The 20,591-nt window shown below is 55.6% G+C and overlaps 4 protein-coding genes across 4 annotated transcripts; 3 read left to right on the top strand and 1 right to left on the bottom strand.

Annotated features, from left to right (window-relative positions):
• Positions 1 to 1,424: 1,424 nt before the first annotated feature.
• Slmap (Sarcolemmal membrane-associated protein) lies at positions 1,425 to 3,868 on the bottom strand (the record flags this gene model as incomplete). Its single annotated transcript, XM_036645005.1, has 3 exons — positions 1,425 to 3,488; positions 3,544 to 3,767; positions 3,835 to 3,868. 3 exons carry the CDS (start codon positions 3,866 to 3,868, stop codon positions 1,425 to 1,427), a joined length of 2,322 nt encoding a protein of 773 aa, XP_036489331.1.
• Positions 3,869 to 6,762: 2,894 nt separating this feature from the next.
• CGCS363_v013155 (Uncharacterized protein) lies at positions 6,763 to 8,175 on the top strand (the record flags this gene model as incomplete). The annotated part of the gene is made up of 1 exon (XM_036645004.1): positions 6,763 to 8,175. The coding sequence occupies one exon, from the start codon at positions 6,763 to 6,765 to the stop codon at positions 8,173 to 8,175; it is 1,413 nt and encodes a 470-aa protein (XP_036489330.1).
• A 3,939-nt stretch (positions 8,176 to 12,114) lies between these two features.
• On the top strand, positions 12,115 to 17,716 carry CGCS363_v013154 (uncharacterized protein; the record flags this gene model as incomplete). Its single annotated transcript, XM_036645003.1, has 3 exons — positions 12,115 to 15,948; positions 15,998 to 17,621; positions 17,673 to 17,716. 3 exons carry the CDS (start codon positions 12,115 to 12,117, stop codon positions 17,714 to 17,716), a joined length of 5,502 nt encoding a protein of 1,833 aa, XP_036489329.1.
• A 1,448-nt stretch (positions 17,717 to 19,164) lies between these two features.
• CGCS363_v013153 (uncharacterized protein) lies at positions 19,165 to 19,937 on the top strand (the record flags this gene model as incomplete). Its single annotated transcript, XM_036645002.1, has 2 exons — positions 19,165 to 19,706; positions 19,778 to 19,937. 2 exons carry the CDS (start codon positions 19,165 to 19,167, stop codon positions 19,935 to 19,937), a joined length of 702 nt encoding a protein of 233 aa, XP_036489960.1.
• Between the last annotated feature and the right edge of the window lie 654 nt (positions 19,938 to 20,591).

Raw genomic sequence — 20,591 nt, 5'->3', positions numbered from 1 at the left:
GACATGTTTTCTCTCTCAACTCTCTCGTTACATCGCGGGGCTTACCCCCAGCATGATCACCATGCATGTCATTCCGCGCCTTCATATCAACGGACCTCTCAGAGGCTTTCGAGATATGCCCCGGTCTAGTACGCACATAACGAATACGCCCCGTGATATCTCCTGTCTTCTACAAGCTCCTGCTCTCCCTCTCCCTTCTTCTCCTTTGTCCTCCTCCGACAACTCATGCCGACAAGCGCATCTCGCCAACGCTCCCCCAGTCTCTCACCCGCGTGGCGTCGCCCACTGCAGGCAAACTTGCGAGTCTCGCTGAACAGTAGCACACGACTAGCAGGCTTGGCACCGGGCACTCCCCAGGAAAGAAGTCGTTGCCAACCGGAGCAGCGTTAACTAATACTACGTCCATGCATGTCTCATAACAAGATGGACAGAAAATAAGAAAGGCCCTTTGTCCCGAGGCCAACGTGTCCCACGACAGAGCCAATACTTCTCCCACGGCCGAAGGGGCCCCGACCTACCCACGAACCCTCCCCCCTTCCTTATCAGAAATCCTTTCTTTCCCAATTTCATCAGCCGCCCCAGCTGTCAAACGTACAGCGTCACTGCCATCTTGCATAATCATATGGTAGTCAGGCTGTCCAATAATCTCCTGCGTACTAATCGGCCTGAAGCGTCGTGACCGGGAGGCTTCTAGTCTACCCGAGACTGTTCTCTCTTTTCCTTCGAATTCGACTTGACAGATCTCCACCCTTCTGTATCTTGAACCCTCTCTATACCCGTGTGATCGTGGAATTCTCCTCTCGGTCGAATGAATATTTCAGAAAGGTTAAGAAAGCCTGGTCTTTGAGATTTTACCTTTTTATAAGAAATAGGCGATCTTTAGGTGCACAATAACGCCAGTTGCCGTCTTAGATGTGTATAGTTAGCGGAGAGCTCTCGGACGTAATGCTTGGCATTTATCATCACGACACTGCAATTCAGCAGCACGAATAATACGGGCCCCTGGGGAGATTCAGTGCAATGAGACCGAGGGTCCTTGGCCTTGTCAAAAGACATGATGGCATCACACAGTTTAACACGCTTGAATCTCATCGATTATGAAGTGACGAGTTTCCATAAGTAAGCTAATTGTGCGATTGACTAGAAGAAAGACTGGGTGAGGAAAGTCATACTAGAGATAGGAGGAAGTCTGGCCCTAGGTATATCGTAACCTGCGACAGAATCGTTGTCATAACCCATGAACCGTGCCTTTCCATAAACGTAAAAGCCCTCCCAATCGTCGGACCTTGCGTGAGCCATTCCATGTTCCTAAATCCCCTGACGCCGTATGAACCATCCAGTTGTGGATCGTCCAAGTTTGGACCCCCAAGTCGTAAATAAGCAACGTAGAAAAAGAAAAGAGCCAGTAAAGTAAACCTCCCAGACTAAAGAGAAGGAGCCGTCATCGCGAGCATTCCAGCAAGCATGCTGACACCAGCGCCGACACCGACGCTGAAAGTTCCGATCTTGCTCATGCTAGGAAGGAAGCGGAAACGTTTAGCGGGACGTTGCTCAGTGACTTCAGGTCTAGGGAGGACGGGGAGCGCAATCTCGGAAGTATTGCTCTCCTCGCCGGCGACAACCGAGACCGTATCTTGGGCAGCTTGGTCGATGGTTGACGTCTCCGCAGCTTGTTCTTCTGGAAGAAGAGTAGAAATCTCGTCAGCCTTGCGCTTGGGAGACCGCGGCGGCGTGCTCTCCTGAACAGGCTTGTCCGTGCCAGCGATCACGGTCTCTCGAGTCTTTGGCGGCTGTGTAAGCACTGCCAGTTTGCTCTGCTGGTATTGGAAGGCGCTGGTCATGTCGGGCTCCGGGCTCATCTCTCGTTCAGGAGAAAGACGGTCTTCCTGAGGCGAGTCGAGGAATCTCCTTCCCGGGGCAGCCCAGACAGACTCGGGAACCTTTGTCGACTTTGGAGCCTCAACGTCGACTGGAGTGGGCTTTGAATAGATGTCGTTGTCTGGAGCTTGGTCTGGAGTAGCAGCAGGCTGGGTTGAGACTGGAGCTTGCGAAGGCTTCAAGGATTCCTCGTGTTGACGCAATATCGCCTTGTTTTGCTCACGGGCACGGAAGAATTCAGGCTTGCCACTCTTCTGTCCAAGGACATCGACGGACGGCCCGTCATTTTGGGACAACCATGGGTTCTTCTCCTCCATGCTGGGATATTTCCAATCATCCCCTCTTGGTCCATGGGCTGGCTGCTGTCCATGAGCTGCTAGCCAAGGCCGATGGGAGGCAAGGACATCCAGAGGTTGCGTTGAAAGCAGCGGGGTAAGAGGTCTGCCATCGGACAGAGGCGTCGCCTGGTTAAGCAGAGGCGGAAGCTTGAAATCATTCCCAAATTGGTCTTCGGATGAACCTGGGAAAGGCCATGGCATAGCAGCAGGACACATAATGTGCTGAAGGGGTAACGTTTGGTTGGTTGACGCAGTAGCAGTAGCCGGCTCACAGATGGTCATGGATGTGTCATTGGCCAGTTTGTTGCGAGGAGGCTCATCCCAGACGTACTCATCATCATCTTGTGGGTCGTTCTCTCCGTCGCTACTCTCTGCATCCGAATTACGGACGTCGTGATCGTAGTCGGCGTAGCATTCGGCGTCATCGTCAAGTTCACTGTCTTGCTCATCGTCCTCTTGATCACCATCGCAGTTGGCATCGCAGTTAGTGTCTGCCTCGGCATCTTGCTCGTCGATGACGTCGCCGTTGTCAGAGCCGCTCAGGGAGTCACTGAGGCAGATATCCTCTTCGTCGGAGGTTTCATCAGAAGATTGACCCTCGCTCGAGACACCCTTGTCTGACAAGTCCATCGAGTCTCCCTCTTCGTAAGAATCATCTAAATCAGAATCAGAGTCGTCAAAGGTAGGGATCGGGTCAACGAGCGCAGAATGTTGCGCAGAAGAGGGGTCCTCCTCCTCATCATCGTCATGGGGGGCGTCAAAGTCCACAGTAGCAGGTGGAGCAGGGGGAGCAGGCTGGGAGGAGCGAGGAATGACAGCAGGAGCCTCGAAGACGTGATTCGGAGCATTGTCGTCATCAAGGACGATGGCGGCGGCGGCGGATTGTCCTGCTGTGGAGGCAGGGACAGGGGCGTCATCCGTGAGGTCGATAGCAGTGGCTGCTGCGCCCGGGAGGCGATGCTGCGCAATCAAGCGAATCTTCTCCATTGTCGCTCTGATATCATCGTCGTCGTCATTGTCGCTGCTGTCAGAGTCATCAGGGACAGAGTATGTGTAGGTAGGCCGGGCGTTCGCGTGTTCAGTGTCAGAGGGAGGATCCCACTGGAAGTGCACCTGAACGGTGCAAGGCGGGAATGACTCGCTTGATCGTTGAATGTCGACGCCAAACTTAAGAGTGTCTCCTGGAAGCAACTCGTACGCCTCACCAGCGTTAATTCTCACGGAGTTTCTGTGGGTTCCGTGGAGGGAAGTCGAGTCCTTGATATAAAGTTTCTATGTTCGGGTTAGACCTTGGTTCACCACTTTGTACGTTTGGGTTTGACCCTACCTTGTGGTACCAATCAGGATACAATTCGGCATGCTCGCGGCTCATGACCGGGCTGTCGAACAAGGCGTTGGTGTTCTTGGGTTCGAGGGCGGGTAGCCGCTTGCTGGATCTGCCAATCTTGATCTTCTTAGAGGCGGAGTCGTCGCTCTTAGATTCCAAAACGATTCTGCGCTCGGGATACTGGAAGTCTGGAGGAGGGTACTGGGCCGAGAGCGTGACAAGCACTGGAATATCGGTTAACCACAAGCTGTACGTTGGGAGAAGAGAGGAAAATGCTGTAGGCAGACATACCACTACTCGCCAGCTGTCGATGGCCAGATGCCATTATGAATAGGCTGGACCCAAAGTTGGTCGACTAAAAAGTGTGCAGAGCGACAGACGCAAGGACCTTGGTGTTCTCGAGGAAGGGTCAGAATCGACGTGCGTTTGTCGTGTCTCGGGAGACGTTACCTCCGTCCGAAAGTGTCGGAGCTGACAGAGCGTACGTGAAGACGAGACGATCCCGTCTGGAGCACGGAGACGATGGACGGAAGTGAATCCTCGCGGACCAAAAATAAGATGTGAGGTTGAGAAGAAGAAGGAGGACGAGAAGGAGGTCGGGTGGGCGTAGAAGAGAGCCTTGGTTTCGCCGATGGCGCAGGCTGAAGGTTCGGAAGGTGGAAGTCAGGCAGAGAGGTAGGAGCGATACAGTGTAAGTAGGGAGCAGTCGAGGCCGGCAGAGGTGAGGTGGGGCAGGAAGCAGCGGGATCTGGAAGTAGCACCGTGCTGGTACTGTATCAGGCAGTCGCAGGCAACGATAACGCCTTATCAGACCTCAGGAAGGTGCGCCTCGAGGGAAGCTTGCAGGGGTGTTGGCGTCGTGGTAGCGGGGGGATGGTGGGTTAGTGGGGTTATCAGCAGCGGTGACGTTCAGACACTTTAGATAAGTGCTGGGTCGAGTTGGCTGATAAGACGACTGTGGAAGTCGCCGACGACGCGATATGCCTCGGGAAAGATGGAAAGAGGAATATCGGTAGAGAAGAAGAAGATTGAAATAAGCGCTCCCTTCCTCTCCCGACAGATAGAGAATAATATCGTACGCTCCTCGCCTGTGAAGCTGGAGCCAAAGAGGTGAAAGTGCACTTCACACAGTTACCTTGATTGGCCCGTGCTCTCCACCAGGCTGCACAGTGCGTGTCTGGGCGTCAGGCAGGCTCAGTCGGGGTGGTTTGGAATGTGATGACGGGATTAGGAAAGAGGGGCACAATTTGCTGCACCTTCAACCCATATGGCACCTGATGGTAGGCAGGTTTGCTTTCGCCAGGAGGCGGGCAGGTAGGTCGAGGTACAGTAGGTAGACGGAAGAAAGTTTGAGGCAGAAGAAGTTGTTTGCTAAGGCGGCCAGAGAGGTGAGGTTAGTGGCTAAAGAGGCAAGTGCTAGTCCTAGACACAAAGTGCGTGTTCGAGGTGTAGCGGGGCCATTGATGGGTACCTCGAGATAGGTAGAGGCGAATGAGACGGAAAGACAACTTGAGGATACCCGAGAAGGTACGACTGCGACGACGCTGTCGTATTCAATGAGTTAACGGCCGAATCAAAGGTCGAATTTTCTAGACGTCCTCAGCTCTGTGGGCAAGCCTAACGTGAATGCTCTCGGTTCGCCTTTTGATCACAGGCAAGGCGGACCATTATCGCAGTCGCCAGAGCGCCCCAGTCAAGCCAGCATCGCAAAGGCTGGCTGGAAAGGCAACCGACACCTCACAAATCGCATACAGCCTGCCTGACGACCTGCCCGTGTCCACGTCGTCCGGCTTCATTCGCGCAACTGCGCGTACATCTATTTAGCTCGCGGCTGGTTCGGCCTCAAATCCTAACCTTGGCTCGAGCCCCTACTTTGGTCCTCCCTTGTTGGTGGTCCGCCTTCACGTCAAGAAAGCACATATCCGCCCTTACCTGCGGGCGAGACCCTTACTGCCTGCCTTACCGTGTGCCTGAGGTGCTGTTTCTTTCAATTCTAACTGCATGACACTGCCGATGCTGATGGTCCGTACCTAATAGATATGTCAACTTCTAGTCATGTCTGACCGCCTTGCGAAACCAAGACAGATCATCAGCTGGCAATCCCACGAACTGCATCCCACCGACGACCGTGGCAGAGTTGAGTAGTTGCACCTCGAGGTGAGTTGCGGATCTGGTGAATCCGGTGGTGTGTCTGAGAAACAACCAGACCCGTTGTATTACTGGCGCCGGCCGCGACTGCCTGAGCTAGACCCGAAGCTGCCACGATCAGATGATGCAGATTTACCTGTTTCCCATCATCGGCGGGAAGCACGGTGTGATGGGTGGCATCATGTACCTCGGTGCCGGTCACCTCGGAAGGGAAAGGTCCCTGAGGTACCCCTCTCTCGCATGCGGTTAGCAGACTCACCAGTGACACACAGATGTTGGAGGACTCACAGGGCCCAGCGCGCAGCCATGGATGGATGGAATGGAATGACGGCGGGGGGAGGGCGATCTACGAGCAGGGATCACTGCCCACCTCAAGGTGAGCCCTGGGTGGTGTGTGCGAGCGGACGGACCCAACCCCACCCAATACATCACTCTGGAGTCCTGCCTTCGGGACCTGTGGAGCGACAAGCAGCTGCTGGGCAGCATTTTGCAGAAGCTGACGTCCTGTTCCCCTCGCCCCCTACCCCTCCAAGGTCGTCCATGGTGCTTTGTTCCTTACCTCGACCTTGCGCACCTGCGTGTCTCGCCCTACACGCCATTAAAAAAGTCTCGGTCGTCATTCGTCATAAGCCCACCCGCCGCTGGGCCTGGGCGTTGCACCCAGATCCATGATCAAAATCCTCCAAGTGAATGAGTGCCACCCAAACACCCTTTTTCTTAATATTCATCCGCCTACCACCCACCACCACCTCTCTGTACTGTACCCTCCACAACTTTTGTTTTCTCCGTTGCCCTAATTTAAATCCCCAAACTCCTACCTCCGATACTTTGCGATTACTGGTATAATAACGACATTCCCACAACCTCTCATGGATTGTTGATCGCAAATCTACGAAAGCTCTCACACACGGCATCGTCTCCAAGCAGTCTCGATTCACGTACAAGAACAAAAGAACCTAGTTCGCAGTCACTCGGCACTTATAAAACTCTAGGTCTTCTCTTCGAGAAGTACCGCGCACATTCAACTACCTCTACATCTCAGCTTGCAACCGACCCCCCGAAGTCGCAAATATGCACGATCTTAGACTCAAGGTTCTCCGCGAGAGCGGCAAGACTGTCTCCAAAAAAGCGCGATCGCGCCCCGAATCTGCCAGGGCGTCCATGAGAAATTCTCCCAACATCTCTCCCTCCCACTCACAAATCAACTCTCCCGCGCACTCACGCGCCGGCAGCCGCTATGCCTCCGAGGACGAAGCGAGCGACGACGAGTACGACGACAACATGACCATGAGCACACTGTCCAACGGAACCGACTCCGGCGACGAGGGTATTGGCGGCCCATCTGACGCCTCATGGGCGACCCTTCTGCAAGATCGCATCGTCGAGTTGCAAGATCGTAAGCGAACAAATACCAAGGGTCGCGAGACCACTCTCATGTCATACCTTCACCTCGTCAAGCACCACTACGGCGGACGCCAAATCAGCGGCTCAATAAACGAGATCGTTTCGGCTCTCATGAAGAATATCAGGTCCGGAGGCAGCACCGTGGAGCGCATCTACTCTCTGAAGTCACTTCAGGCAACGCTGTTGACGTCACCCTCAGAAGTGCTGTTTGACGACATTTACCCACAACTGGAGAAGACATGCGAAGACGATGAAGACAGCGATGTCAAGGCGGCCGCGATCTGGGCTATGGCTATCGCAACGCTTTACGCCGGCGGAAGCGAAGAGGCCGCGAGCGAGTTCCTCGAGTACATTGTCACCATCGTAGAGAGCGATGGCGAATCCATCAGTGCGGCCGACAGCGGCGAAGTGGTTACCGCGGCGTTGGAATCCTGGGTCTTCGTCGCCAGCCAAATCGACGACATCACCGAGAACGTATACACAGCCATCGACGCCTTTGTGGAACAACTCGACAGCACAGACGTCGACGTACAAACAAGCGCCGGTTTCAACATCGCCTTTATTTTCGAGGCCGCACGGGACCTGGAAGAGGAGACGGGCGAGCCAATGAACCTACAGTACGATCCTAAGCGATTGATTAGCCGCATGCGCGAAGCATCAAAGCCCTCAGTGAAGCAGACCTCCCGCAAGGACAGACGTCACCTGCGCAAACAGTTCGCCAGCATTGTTACTTCACTAGAGCACGGCAAGGGCCCCGGATTCTCGACCGCCGGTCGCCCCTCATTCAACCCGCACACCGGAGGCACGAGGGCAGAGCCTGGCCGCAGAAATGACGACGACGATGACATGAGCGGTTTCGGGTATCGCGAGAAGTTGCGCCTGGGCTCTACGGTTGTGCTGATCGACTCATGGTCCCTCATGGCGAGAGTGGAAGCGGCGCGCGTCGTCCTCGGTGGTGGATTGCCAACTCACTTCAACGAGAACCCAACGGTGGCGGAGCTTCTCGGTGGCGCCGAGAAGGAGGAAACGGCTCAGACTTATTCGCTGCATCCCCGAGACGCCAAGAAGATGAGAAGATAGAAAGCAGACAGGGCTAGGAAATGCAGGAGGAACAAGAAGAGTCACACGGCTGCACGTCATGGTTTCCTATGTCATTCCTTTTGTGCCGATAGACGAGGAATTATTAGGGGAAAACGGGTAAACGGCATCTGGCATTGGCATCGTAGTAATACACAGATGCAAAGACGAGAAGAGAGGCGGAAGATACCACAGAGCGGGCGGGCCCTCGGATAGCATCAAATTTACACCTACAACACAGCTTTACAGGACAAAGTTTCCAAGCTTTTTTTTTTCCATGATGTGATACCTCTTTTTCGTAGTAGTTGTGTTCTTTCTCGTGACGGAGGCAATCAAGGGGGTCGCAGACGTGCCTGGCAAGAAAGCCACCGATGCAGCTCTCCGCCGGAGGCGCATCCACGGGGTGACACGGCAGAGCCGATCTATCCCCTCGGTACGACGGGTCGGACGAAGCTGGCGGCACCAATCAGGTGCAAGGCACGAGGGGGAGGAAGCCGACGGTGGTTGAATTTTGTTCCAAGGGAGGTGAGTGGTGCAAACGGGAGCGTCTGGTCACTCTGTCGTGACGAATACTCATGCTTGAGGGATGCTGTCTATCTATCCACAGAACATTTCTCAAAACCTACAAAGCTCGGGTCCGTTTAGAAAGACCACCTGGGGCAGGAGTTCATCCTGCGTCATGCACAGTATTTTCCTGGATAGAATATTTCGGGGCTTTTGCTGTAGATGCAGCATGTCGGGCATGCCGTGATGTTCGGGTGCAGAGGCGAAGGGGAGCGGGGGCAGGTGTGTGAGCGTGAAAGCATGGCAAAAGAGGACAGATGCGGACGTGGACAGGCACGAGGAGCTTCATTTGCTGATATTGGGGCGCCGGGTATGTGCCTCTCTTGAAGAGGGTGATTTGGACGGCGGTGACTGGACGGAGGTAGCGGGGTTGGGTTGAAGGTGCAAACGGCCGGCCGGGGCCTGGGCTGCCGGAGGATGGGCTTGTCCCGATGGACGCGGGGCTGTTGCCACCGTTGGGCGGCGGTTAGTACTTCTTATCTCCCATGTGCAGCTGAACTGAGATTCTCATTGGGGTCGACGGCACTAAGCAGGTGTTTGGCGGATTTATTGAAATCGGGGTCACAAGCCTCGGCCAGAGACGTGCTGAGGATGTCCGGATGTCACTCTGCAGTAGGACTGTATCCCAGACATGAGTTCGGCGCCGCCCACGGGTGGCGGATAGACATGCGGTTTCAGGTGCCAGCGGATGAAATGGCATCTCACTTGGCCCGTTGCACTTGGTCCCCCGTTGATCAGGTTTGGGACTTCTACCTTGTTATGTCAGCAGCGGCGGCAGCAGCAAGGAAGCAGGACGCAAGTATCCGTATTCGTAGGCGTGTCAGTCAATTTCCAAGCCCGTTGACTTCTTGGTAGGAAAACCAAAAAAGAAGCAACCGGGAGGAAGAACCTTAGCTCCCCATTTTTATTTCCTTATTCTCTTTTTGCGCCCTGCTAGTGGCTGATCATTCTCCACGAGTCTCCTCCCGTCGTCCAGGCAAAAATGTGACGCCCGAGCTTCCGCCTCCACTCAGGTTGCCAACTGTGGGGGCCCGTCGGGTTTGATTGCTGACAGGGGATCCTTTTTGAGCGCAGGGGGAGAGGGGCGGAGGGGATTTGGAGGGGCTGGGGGAGCGAGAGAGTGAGTGAAAGAGACAGGAAAGTGGGATGATTGCGATCTGTTTGGCGGGGTGGCTGGGGGGCAGAAGCCGAGGGGGTTTCGGGAGGAGAAGACAAACAGGTGAGTTTTGGGACAGAAGAACCAACGGAGGGAGAGAATGCCAAAGTGAAGCTGCGAAGATGAAGAATTGGGTCTCGAGGTTTGAACGTTTGAGCTAAGTTGTTGCTTGACTAAGGTAGGGTCGAGGGGTGAGCAGACGGAGTGTGAAGTGAGCTGCTGTCGTTGGGTGAGCGAGGTGGAGGAGACGTAACGTGCGGGCAGGGTTGGCTGCTGCGGGAGAAGAGACGGTGAAGGGCAAGGGAAGCCACTTGCGACAGACAGCTCGAGTTTAAACGACGTGAGAGAGACTATGTGTGGTTGCAGGCCGTCCGTTTAGTGGTTCCAGAGCCGGACGGATGCGCATGCGATGCGAAGCACACTGCAGGGCGCGCGCAGAGGCAAAGGAGAGGAGGCCGTCGTCGCCTCTGCCGTCGATGAGAAGCAGTCGGATCGTTCATCTGCTGGAGCAGCACCCTCATGCAAGGCCCTTTTCACACGCCCCAAGCATGCGGCGGCAATTGGCCCGTCTCCCGGTGCCTTCCCAGCTCTTTTCGGGAAGGGAGCGAGGGACAACTCATCAAGCACCTCCACCCTCGTGGGACAAGAGCCCATCTGTTGGTCCGTCACAGTCGCACCCGTTTTTAGCTTCTTGGACTCTGGAGTGTACCTTCTGATCTCTGACCACCGGGAAGCAGAGGGCATCTCACCCGTAAGTCAGGCGAAAACGCTCTCGTCTGAGGTTTTGGGAGGACCTAGGGTTCTCTTCTCTGCTCGCCTCAGAGAGTTCCGAGTGTCTGTCTGTCAGTCGACCAGTGTTCCCAGCCAGCCCAAGAGCAGCGCACCGCACCGCAGCCCAAAGAACCAGAAACACCCGGCCCAGCCCAGCCCGCTCCCGCGCTCACCTTACCAACTTGAGAAGTTGAGATGACGACGGGTACCTCTAGCGCCCATAGATTGCCGCGACGTTGATCTTGTACCGCAATAACAAAGCCTCATAAGCTTGGACGAGCCGGGGGAGGCCCTGTAGGCCGCAAACCACAGAAACCCAAGAGTCAGACGCGAGACGCCGTCACAGACAGAGGCAGGAGAGCCCGACGAAGCGTCCATCTGTTCGTTGCGTTCCCCCTCCCTCGAGCCTGCTTCCCTGTCACTTTTGTCCCTTCTGGCCTTCAAGCTTGTGCTTGTGTGCTGTGCTGCCTTGCATCATCCCAGACTGTGAGCCTGTCCATCGCTGTCACTGTCGCCGCCTTCTACCTCGACCCCCGGTGCTGCCCGTCGTTTGTCTGTCGCCTTCTCTCTCTTCTTTCTCACCTTGTCGCTTGCGCCTCTATTATCGACCACCGTTTGCTATAACCCGACCTTCTCAAAAACAGCTCCCACACTTTTGTTTCTCGACTTGGTATTCTTGTCGATTTTTGTTTCAGCGTCTAGCGACAGCCTCGACGTCGGAGGAGCAAAAAGTGTAAAACAAGAAATAAAAAAATAAAGCGAGTCGCAAAATCAAAGGAGGCACTACCCCTGGAGCTTACCTGCCTCTCTGGTTCAGCTTCAAGATCCGCAACTGGGGCAACCACCAGCCCAGCCACCCCAGTTTGGGAACCGCCAACCTTACCTGACCTCACCTCGCACTGCACCTCGACCACTCGGCTTTTCCCTTGCGCCATCATACACTGCTGCTTTGCTGCACGCATTTTCCCTCACTTTTTCCACCACCTAATATTCCTCTTGGTTGCTTTTTTCATTGCTGTGCGTGTGGCATCAGCGGCCGCATACCGCAGTTTTTCTTCTACTTTTGCCTCTTGACATTGACCCCCCTCTTTGCGCGCAAACATCGCCGGATCGCAACGGCCCCCAACAAACGGCGTGAGCTCGCCTCGCTTCGCCTGCCTGCCCAGCTTATCGCCCAGCCCGCCCAGTTTTTTTTTCCCGCAGTAACGAACTGCTCCTGATGTCTTGAACGGCGAACCGGCACCCACAACAAACCCTTGCCCGCCTGCTTCGGCAACCCACTCACACTCACCTCTCCCTCTTCCCTCTTCCTTCTTTCCTTGATCCAAGGGGAAGGACAAGAGAAAGCAAAGAAGAGAGGTGTGTGAGCCGCAGTACGAGAGGCACTCGTCTTCCGCGCCCGCGCAACACCACCCGCTCCGTCGCCGAGGCCTCGAGCTGTTCACCACACAATGGGTGTTGACTCGAACAAGCCTCCTCCACTCCCTGCCCCGACCGAGACCGACTCCATCACCCCCACCGAATTGGCGACCGATGTGTCCAGGCCAAACGACGAATCTTCCCACTACTCTCTCCCCTCAGACGGCACTCCCGTCACCATCAAGACCCGCGGCCACAGAGCCAATCGCTCCCAGACTTCGTTGTTGATCGAGTATTTCGAGGGTGGCAAGCCTGGCGACTCCAGCTCCGTCAGCCGTAAGCCCAGCGTCCGCGTGCGCTTGACACCGTCAAAGAAGCACCGCCACGACCACATCCAGATCACCGAGACCAAGAGCAGCAGCGTCCGCAAGGCCTCGCTGACCCGTCGTGTACAACAACCCTCCACCACAGCCTCGTCCCATCTGGACGTCGAAGCCCTCGAGGGCGAGGACGGAGAGAGTATGCGATCCTACGCCTCCGCCACCGAGGAGTCCAATGTGTCCAAAAACCCCATCGACATCGAGATCGACCGCAGCGGACGTCGTCGAAGACCAGCGAGCCCGTTGATCCCAGACGTCGACGCTGCACACGAATCTACTTACCTGCCTCCAAACCTTTCCGAGATCTCGGCTATTCCTAATGACAGCTTCCTAGACGGCTCTCCCGGCTCGACCGTCTTGACAAAATCGTCCGAGACTAGACGCAGCAAGAGTTCAACTCGAGGTGGCGAGATTGCTGCCGGTGTTGCTGGTGCAATGGCTGGTGCTGCTGCTGCCGACCAAGTGAGGAGCAAAAAGAGACACAGCGGTGAGAGGCGAGTCTCTGGTGAGAAGTTGAAGGATAAAGACCGCAAGCACCGCTCAAGTAAAAGCCGAACAAGCAGCATCAGCGAAAAGCAATCCGAGGCTGGAACGCGATCGCCTAGGCGACGCTCTAGCCGCAATCACGTTGACTCGCTCGTGTCTGGGGCAGATTCCAGCGTTTTATCATCCAGCATTTCTCCCAGCCATCGCTCGTATGATCAGAGCTCTGTCCGCTCTGGAGCTTCCAAGTCTTCCATCAACAACCCCAAATTGTTGGAAACCGTCGAGGACGCCATTCGCCGACTGATCCTGCCGGAATTGAGTGCTCTGAAGCGCGAGCAAAGCAAGCGCGAAAGTCGTCGCAGCTCTCTTACCTCCACCGGCACAGGCACATCCCTTTCTCGGGAGGACTTGGGGGTCGACCGACGCAGATCCGACAAGCGCAGCGAATCTGGCCGCGACAGTCGTCACAGAGAGCGCAGAGATCGCGAGGCCCGGCATGAATACACCGAGTCACCTCGCAGCATCGCCGAGTCTGTCGAGGGAGAGTCAGTACTGTCAGTCGATGACACTCCACGACGAAGCAATGGAGCGCTCAAGGCTGCCGCAGGAGGTGCAGCTGTCGCTGGCCTTGCTGCGGCCGCATTGGATGCAACCTCGCCACCAGCCGACGACAGAAGACAGCGCAGAAGACGGCGTGCGGATGGATCAGCTAGGAGCCGCAGCTTGGGTCGTGAGAAGTACAACGAAGAGTTTGAGGAGGAAGAGGTCCCTGCACCACCAATGCCCTTGATGAGTGAGATCAATCCTTCAGAGATGACTCGCACCTCAATTCTGTCGGTAGATTCCCTCGCCGACCGCCCTCACTCCGCCATGGAAGAGAAGGCTGTCATTCAGGAGGTTGCCCGGGGCAATGCTGCTTCTGCCGCATCGACGCCAACACCTACCCAGACGCCAGCCGCTCAAACACCTACTTCCAATCTGCAAATTCTGGGCACGAAACACGCCAACGTGTCGCATGGTGATTTGAGAGAGCTGTCCCGCACCAGGACCGGAGAACTCACCGAGCAGCGTGAGGTAGACGATTACAGCAGCCCCAACCAGTCGCGGATCGATGATTATGACGACTACGATGACCGAAGCCGCGTGGATGGTGATGGCGACTACGACGATTCCAACGAGTTCGACTACTACAACACCCAGGATGTACCGCCTCCTCTGAAGTATGTCCCGTACCAACCCGAACGCCGCGGCCTGAGCCCCATCTACAGCGTTTCTGGATACACTGAGGCTGGAAGTGAGACCGCTGCTCAGCGCGATTCCCGAATGTCGCATGGCACTGCATCACCGACAAAGTCCCACCCCTCTCAACCGGACATGAGAGCTTTGTCTCCTTCGTCATCGATACCCAGCAACGTAATGGGCAGAGGCTTTGACGAACAATCTGAATTCAGCGTCATAGAACCCGGTCACGGCTTCCCCAACAGCGAGTTGACGCAGAACAGCGAGGCTGGCTACAGACAGAGCGAGCTGACACAGGACAGCGAACCTGGGTACAGGCAGAGTGAGCTTACGCAGGATAGCGAGGCTGGATACAGACAGAGCGAACTCACGCAAGACAGCGAGGCTGGATACAGGAACAGCCAGCTCACGGAGAACAGCGATGCTGGTTACCGCAATAGCCAGTACACCGAAGGCAGTGATGTCTTGGGATCCGGCCAGGCCGTACGCGGTATTATGGCCAACCCCAACATTATCCACGTAGCGAACGGCGTGGAATCAAATGTAGCTTCCTTGATCGACGGGTCCATGCTCGATCAGTCTATCATGACCACTGGATCTGGTTACGAGTACGGAAGGGATTCTCAAGTCTCTTACGGAGACTCCAACATTTCGTACGATGACCAGCCTAGCAAGCTTAACATTCGATCGCGCGAGGTCAGCCCCGAGAAGGGCTCCGTCGCTAGCCACCGCGAATTCTTCGAGCAGCGTGAGCGTGAGAGCAGCCGGACGCCTACCTCTAGCCGCCAGAGCAGGTCAAGAGAGTTCAATGGAGAGTACGACCTCGATGAGTACGGTAGGAAGGTTGCTCCTTTGAGGTACAAGAACTCCCCATCCACCTCAACAAGACACTCGCCCACGGCTTCCGAGAAGGCGATCGCCGCAGGAGCCGTCGGCGCTGCCGCTGCCGCTCTGAAAGCTGCGAAGGATAGGAAGCAGCCAACTGTTGAAGAAGTCGATGAGGAACAAGACGAGTGGGTTGGTGACGGCATTGGACGAAACAAGTCTTTCAAGCAGCGAACTATGGAGGGACGCGAGCCCAACCACACTCCGGCTCACAGTGTCGACCGCCTCGACTTGGAAGACCAGCCAAAGATGGGTGCTAGTGCCATGCCCGCCTTACATGATCCCATGCCTGAGGTCGGATACGTCGACGACGACGCCCTGACCAACCCGTCTCTCGTCCGCGAACCCCTTGGCGGTAGCGATAATGACGACCACGGTCACTGGCCTGGAGACGTTACCCCTCGCCAGAGCGATGTCGGCACATTTGAGGAGTACAGTGAAAAGCATGGCCATGGCTTGGGCATGGCCGCCGCCGGTGCTGCCGCAGGGGCTGCTGTCGGGGCAGCTTTGGCTCACCACCGCCAGCCTAGTCAAGAACACGAGGATGAGTGGCGGCGCACATCAGCCGAGCGGAAGCGGGACACTGTCATCACAAACCCGTATGACGGTGCCAGCCCCATTGACAATCCCGACCTCCTCGGCGCCCGCGGCTTCGATGATGCTTACGATGCTCATTACCATGGCAGCCCTGGTCACAAGAACCTGGACGAAGGCTACATCTCCCAGGGCCCCCTTCAATCGCCCAACGGCCAGCCCAAGGGCAAGGCTCTTATGCCTTTCAACGATCCCGGTGCGGAGGATCCCTTCTACATGCCCCAGCACGCGAGGCACCTCAGTGGCATGTCTCAGGGCATGGCCTCTCCCATTTACGACGCTTCCACCGGAAACGGGATTGACAGCATCGAGTCCAAGGACATCATCGCTCTTATGCAACATGTAAGTTTGTGAACGATTCCACATTTGAATACGCACTGACATTCTCCAGCTCATGGTCCGCGACGCCCAAAGAAGCGCCCGAGACACTGAAATTCTTGTTACCCTGGTCCGTTCCGCAGCTGAGATGCGCAACTCCTTTGAGGACCTCAAGAAGCTCCTTGCCAACACTGAAGACGTCATTATCAAGGAGGTCCAGGAGAACACCGAGGAGACGGTCAAGAACGTTATCGGCGGTCCCCGTCCCTACCCCGGCAGCCTTCCCCCGCGATCCATCAAGGGCCTGAGCGGTGCAGCTTCCCAGCATAGCACCCTTGATGAGACGACCAAGAAGAGCAACTTCTTCCGCAAGGCTCTCAAGGGTCTCAGCAATAAGGGCACAAATGATCTTGGCAGAATTGAGGACATGTTGAACCAGCTTTTGAGCGAGGTCGACACCCTCAAGGCCCAGACTGTGCGACCTGGCGGTGGTCAGTCTTATGAGAATCTTGGCCAAGAGATGCAGTACGAGCAAGACCGCGGCTACGAGCCTGAGGGCCAGGCTGGCACCTCCTCCACAAGCCATGGCTCGGGCATGTCTTCCTTCGCCCAGTCGCGTGGTCCTTCAAAGATGGGATACGAACCCAACCGTATCAGCACGGTCCACGAAGACAATGAGGAGGAATACCACCAGGGTCTGCAGACTCCTAGAAGTGAATTCCAGCGTGCCGACTCTATGCCTCTTAGTACACCTCCCCAACAACCCCACACGCGCAACGCATCAATGAGCAACGAGAACACACCAAAGACGGAGAAGGCGAAGAAGCATAAGTCCCGAGGATCCTCCAGCTGGTTCCCCAAGATTTCCCGGTGGTCTGAGTCGACAGCTACGAGCGTCGGCAAAGCCTTCCGCATGAGCGGTTCCAGCAAGAAAGACCAAGAAGAAGAGTTCCTTCAGCACCCTCCCTCCAGGTCCGGATCTGACTTCCGGTACGATGACCGTTATCAAGATGACTACCAGAGCGATCAGCTGCACTCTGGTTTCTCCCAACAGGACCTCGTTCCTCCCCAACGGCTTGAGACCGTCCCGCCTGCGCCTGGCACTTACATGACCCCTGAGGATCCCAAGTACAAGGCTCACCGTAACTCGGTCAACCTCCAGCATCCCCAGCCTCGCCAAGGACAGACCGAGAGATTCAAGGCAGCATTGGAGAGCCAAGCCTACGAGTACGACACGCCGATGTCGCCCAACACTGCCGACTGGGCCGGTTCGGCTACCAGCTTGAACCGCTTCCCAGCGAATGCCAACAACCGCTACAGCAACTCCGGCGCTGGCACCGGCGAGTACTGGAACTCGTCCCCTGCCGGTCCTCCTCGGCCCCCCAAGGAGCCCATCGATGACAGGGCCACAACCCCTTCTAGGGCCACAACTCCCTCCAGGGCTACCACGCCTTCCAAGGCCCGCATCTCTAAGCTGGCATCGAAGACCAGTCCCCTCCCCTACAACAGCGTTGAGAGCGGCTATGGCACCGGTCCGGGCACCCAGCCCAGCAACTACACCGACAGCCCCAAGCTGGAGAACCGTAACCTCAACGCCGCTCTTGGCATGCCAACTCGCAGGCCCAGCGGACCCCGGGCCATGACCCCCAAGAGTGCGGAGGAGGAAGCCGCTAGGGAAGAGCGACGTCGCAAGAGAGGTAAGCAGACTGTTACGCATGTTGACCAGAGCTTGTTCTAACATTTTTCAGACACTTTTGGCACTGTCGCAAGCAACGAGACCGACACGTTTTAGAAGAAATTTTCCATCGCAACGTCTTTTTATTCGGTACAAGAGAGTGAGCACTGCCACATGAGTTGATGCTACTGGATAGCTTGAACCACATGATCAACCTATAATCATCAGACATATTGAAGCAGATCTGTGCAATCTGCTATAGAAATGGCAGGGAAGGATCTGTCAAGCGGCAACGGACCCAAAAAGGAGAAGAGTCCGGATGGAGGAAGCGGAGGAAACAGAGGGAAAAGTGTTTCGCTACTCGACCTTACGACGACATGACACGCAATTGATGGTTTTGCGTTTGAGCGATGTTTTGAGGGGAGGGAAACAGCGATATGGCCCTTCCCCCCTCAAGTCGAGGCATGAGGATTGGGTTTGAAACGCACATGACGTGAAAGTTGGTTGATACCACATATTTTTCTGGAATCCGGGGGACTGCGTGAGGTATTTCATTCGCAGTCCAAGTTCAGGTAGATACCATAAGGAGGGGACTGTAATTGTAGTCGTGGATAATGGAATTTTCACCCTGCCTTGACAACTTTTGGGCCTTTTGCATGGGAAGTGAATGCGTGATGATGTGGGTTGACTGACGAGTCTTTTTCCTGGATTTATCAGCCAGTCTGAATGATGTATGCAGTCGACTGACGGGTACGGCAGGCTGGGCTGGATTAGTCAAGTCCCGCGCGCGCCTGGCGTTGTTTGGCGGAAGCCCGCCAGATGCTGACGCGGATGTAAATGCGGACGAAGTGCTTTGGTTTTACTAATGCGAGCCGCGCGCATCCTTCGCATACATGCTAGGCGGGGCATGGAGACGATTGACTACCTGTATCAAGGTATGATGATTGAATCCTCAGATGCGACGGTTGTCTCTCGGTTGTGGATTTCCGAGTACTGTCCTGTCTTGGTCGGTCGAGTCTGTGATATATGGGGGTTTGTCAGCGTGGCTAACTCTCTTTTACCTTGGCCCACGCCCATTTCCGATTTGGTCTTTGGGTAAGGAGAAATGTAGCACAACGGTGCCTGCTTGACGCTACTCCCCTCGCTGAACTCGGTGAGGCTCTATTTGGCAACGTTGGAGGAATGGGGGAGTCGGCACCAGGCTCATCTTGCGGCTTGTGTCATTTGTCAGGTCTGGTCGGTGGTCTGCATGGTGATGCGGGAGTATATGCAAGTGAGATTCATGAGGGTGGACGGCGTCGCAAGGGGGTTTAGGCGGCTTTGATCGTCAAGGCATGCCAGGGACTCATCGGTTGGCAATTTACAAAGTCCCTGGGTGCGTGAACCCATGTTCATCAATCTGAATGATGGATATATAAGTCAGTCCTTCAAAGCGTTGCTCGAACCAATCCGTCTTCAAAGCAGAAGCTCTATCCAACATCATCAATACACGATTACACCAAGCTCACGCACACACGCACACACACGCACACACACGCACACACACGCACACACACGCACACAACATGTCTCCCCCGGTCCTCCTCATCCTCGGCGCAGGCTCCCGCGTCGGCGCCAGCATCGCAAAGCACTTCTCCAGCGCAGGCTACTCCATCGCCCTAGTCAGCCGCTCCGCTCCCTCCCCGCCGGCCGTCGACCCGTCGACCTCCTTCCTGCGCGTCCGCGCGGACCTGAGTGTGCCGGCGCAGGTCTCCGCCGCGTTCGCCGCCGTGCGGGCCCACTTCGGCGGCGCGGCGCCGCGGGTGGTGGTCTACAACGCGGCGACGGTCTCGCAGCCGCCTGACGCGGAGAACCTGCTGAGCCTCGATATAGGGACGGTCGAGGGCGATCTGAGGGTGAACGCGCTGGGTGCATATGTGGCGGCGCAGGAGGCCGTGAAGGGGTGGACGGAGGCAGGGGAGGGGAGGGGCCGGTTTATTATGACGGGGAACCATTTGAATACGGGACCGTTGCCTGTTCCGTTTCTTTTGACGCTCGGGATTGGGAAGAGCGCGGCGTGGTATTGGGTTGGGGCTGCTGATGGGTTTTTCAAGGGGAAGGGATGGAGGTGAGTTCGATTGTCACGGGCTCGGGCCGTGAGGATATGCTCTGTGAACGGGGTGCTAACGAAGGTGACAGGTTCTTCTATGCTGATGAGAGGAAGGAGGATGGAAGCGGGGCGGGCGGGGATCTCGGGGCTGAATCTCATGGCAAGTTCTATCTGGAGCTTGCCGACGGGGATGTCGCGGCTTTGCCTTCTGATGTCACTTTTGTTGATGGCGAGTACAAGAAGTTCTGAGTTCACAAGTCAGGCGGCGGCGTATTGATGTGTCAAACGTCGGCGAGGGAGATGGATGATGGAAATTGGGAGGAGGGTGGAAACATTCTAGAAGTCGAGCAAACAGCACCGAAGTTCTCTTAGATGAATAAACTGACCATTCAATCTGTAGGTCATCATACTGTATGAGTTGCTCCGGCGTGATTCTCAACTTGTCAGCAAGACTGTGCTCTCGCAGGCCTGTATGACTATAAATGGGCCAGGTATCGGATACTAGGCAAGAACATCTTAAAAGCACAATAATCCTCTGGATGTTCCTTGATCTCTTCTAGTCTGCGGTATATGCTTCAATATCCGTCTCATTTCCCAAGCACTAAGGATGGAGGAAGCTACAAAGTGAAGTGGCCAAAGCCACAGGCTACACCGTTGTGGTTCATCATCTAGAGAGTATTCTAACGGAATATTCACGCATTCATTATGAGGCTCTCAAGGTACAGACCCGGAGCAATTGCGCCTCGAGCAGGAAACAATGTGACTCGTTTGTATGTTGTAGAGTGTGATTTCCACCACATTTCGCTTGTTTTGAAGTAAGTTTTGCTGTGCATCAAATGTCAAATATATGGAATCTCTACCACGTATCTTAACATGCTGGAGATCTATTAATGTCTGTGACGG

The sequence above is a fragment of the Colletotrichum siamense genome (genome assembly GCF_013390195.1).
Source record: "Colletotrichum siamense strain Cg363 chromosome Unknown KSG_Cg363_contig09, whole genome shotgun sequence".
Taxonomy (NCBI): domain Eukaryota; kingdom Fungi; phylum Ascomycota; class Sordariomycetes; order Glomerellales; family Glomerellaceae; genus Colletotrichum; species Colletotrichum siamense.
The sequence above is the reverse complement of the archived record's forward strand: the minus strand, read 5'-3'. Positions and strand labels throughout refer to the sequence as shown.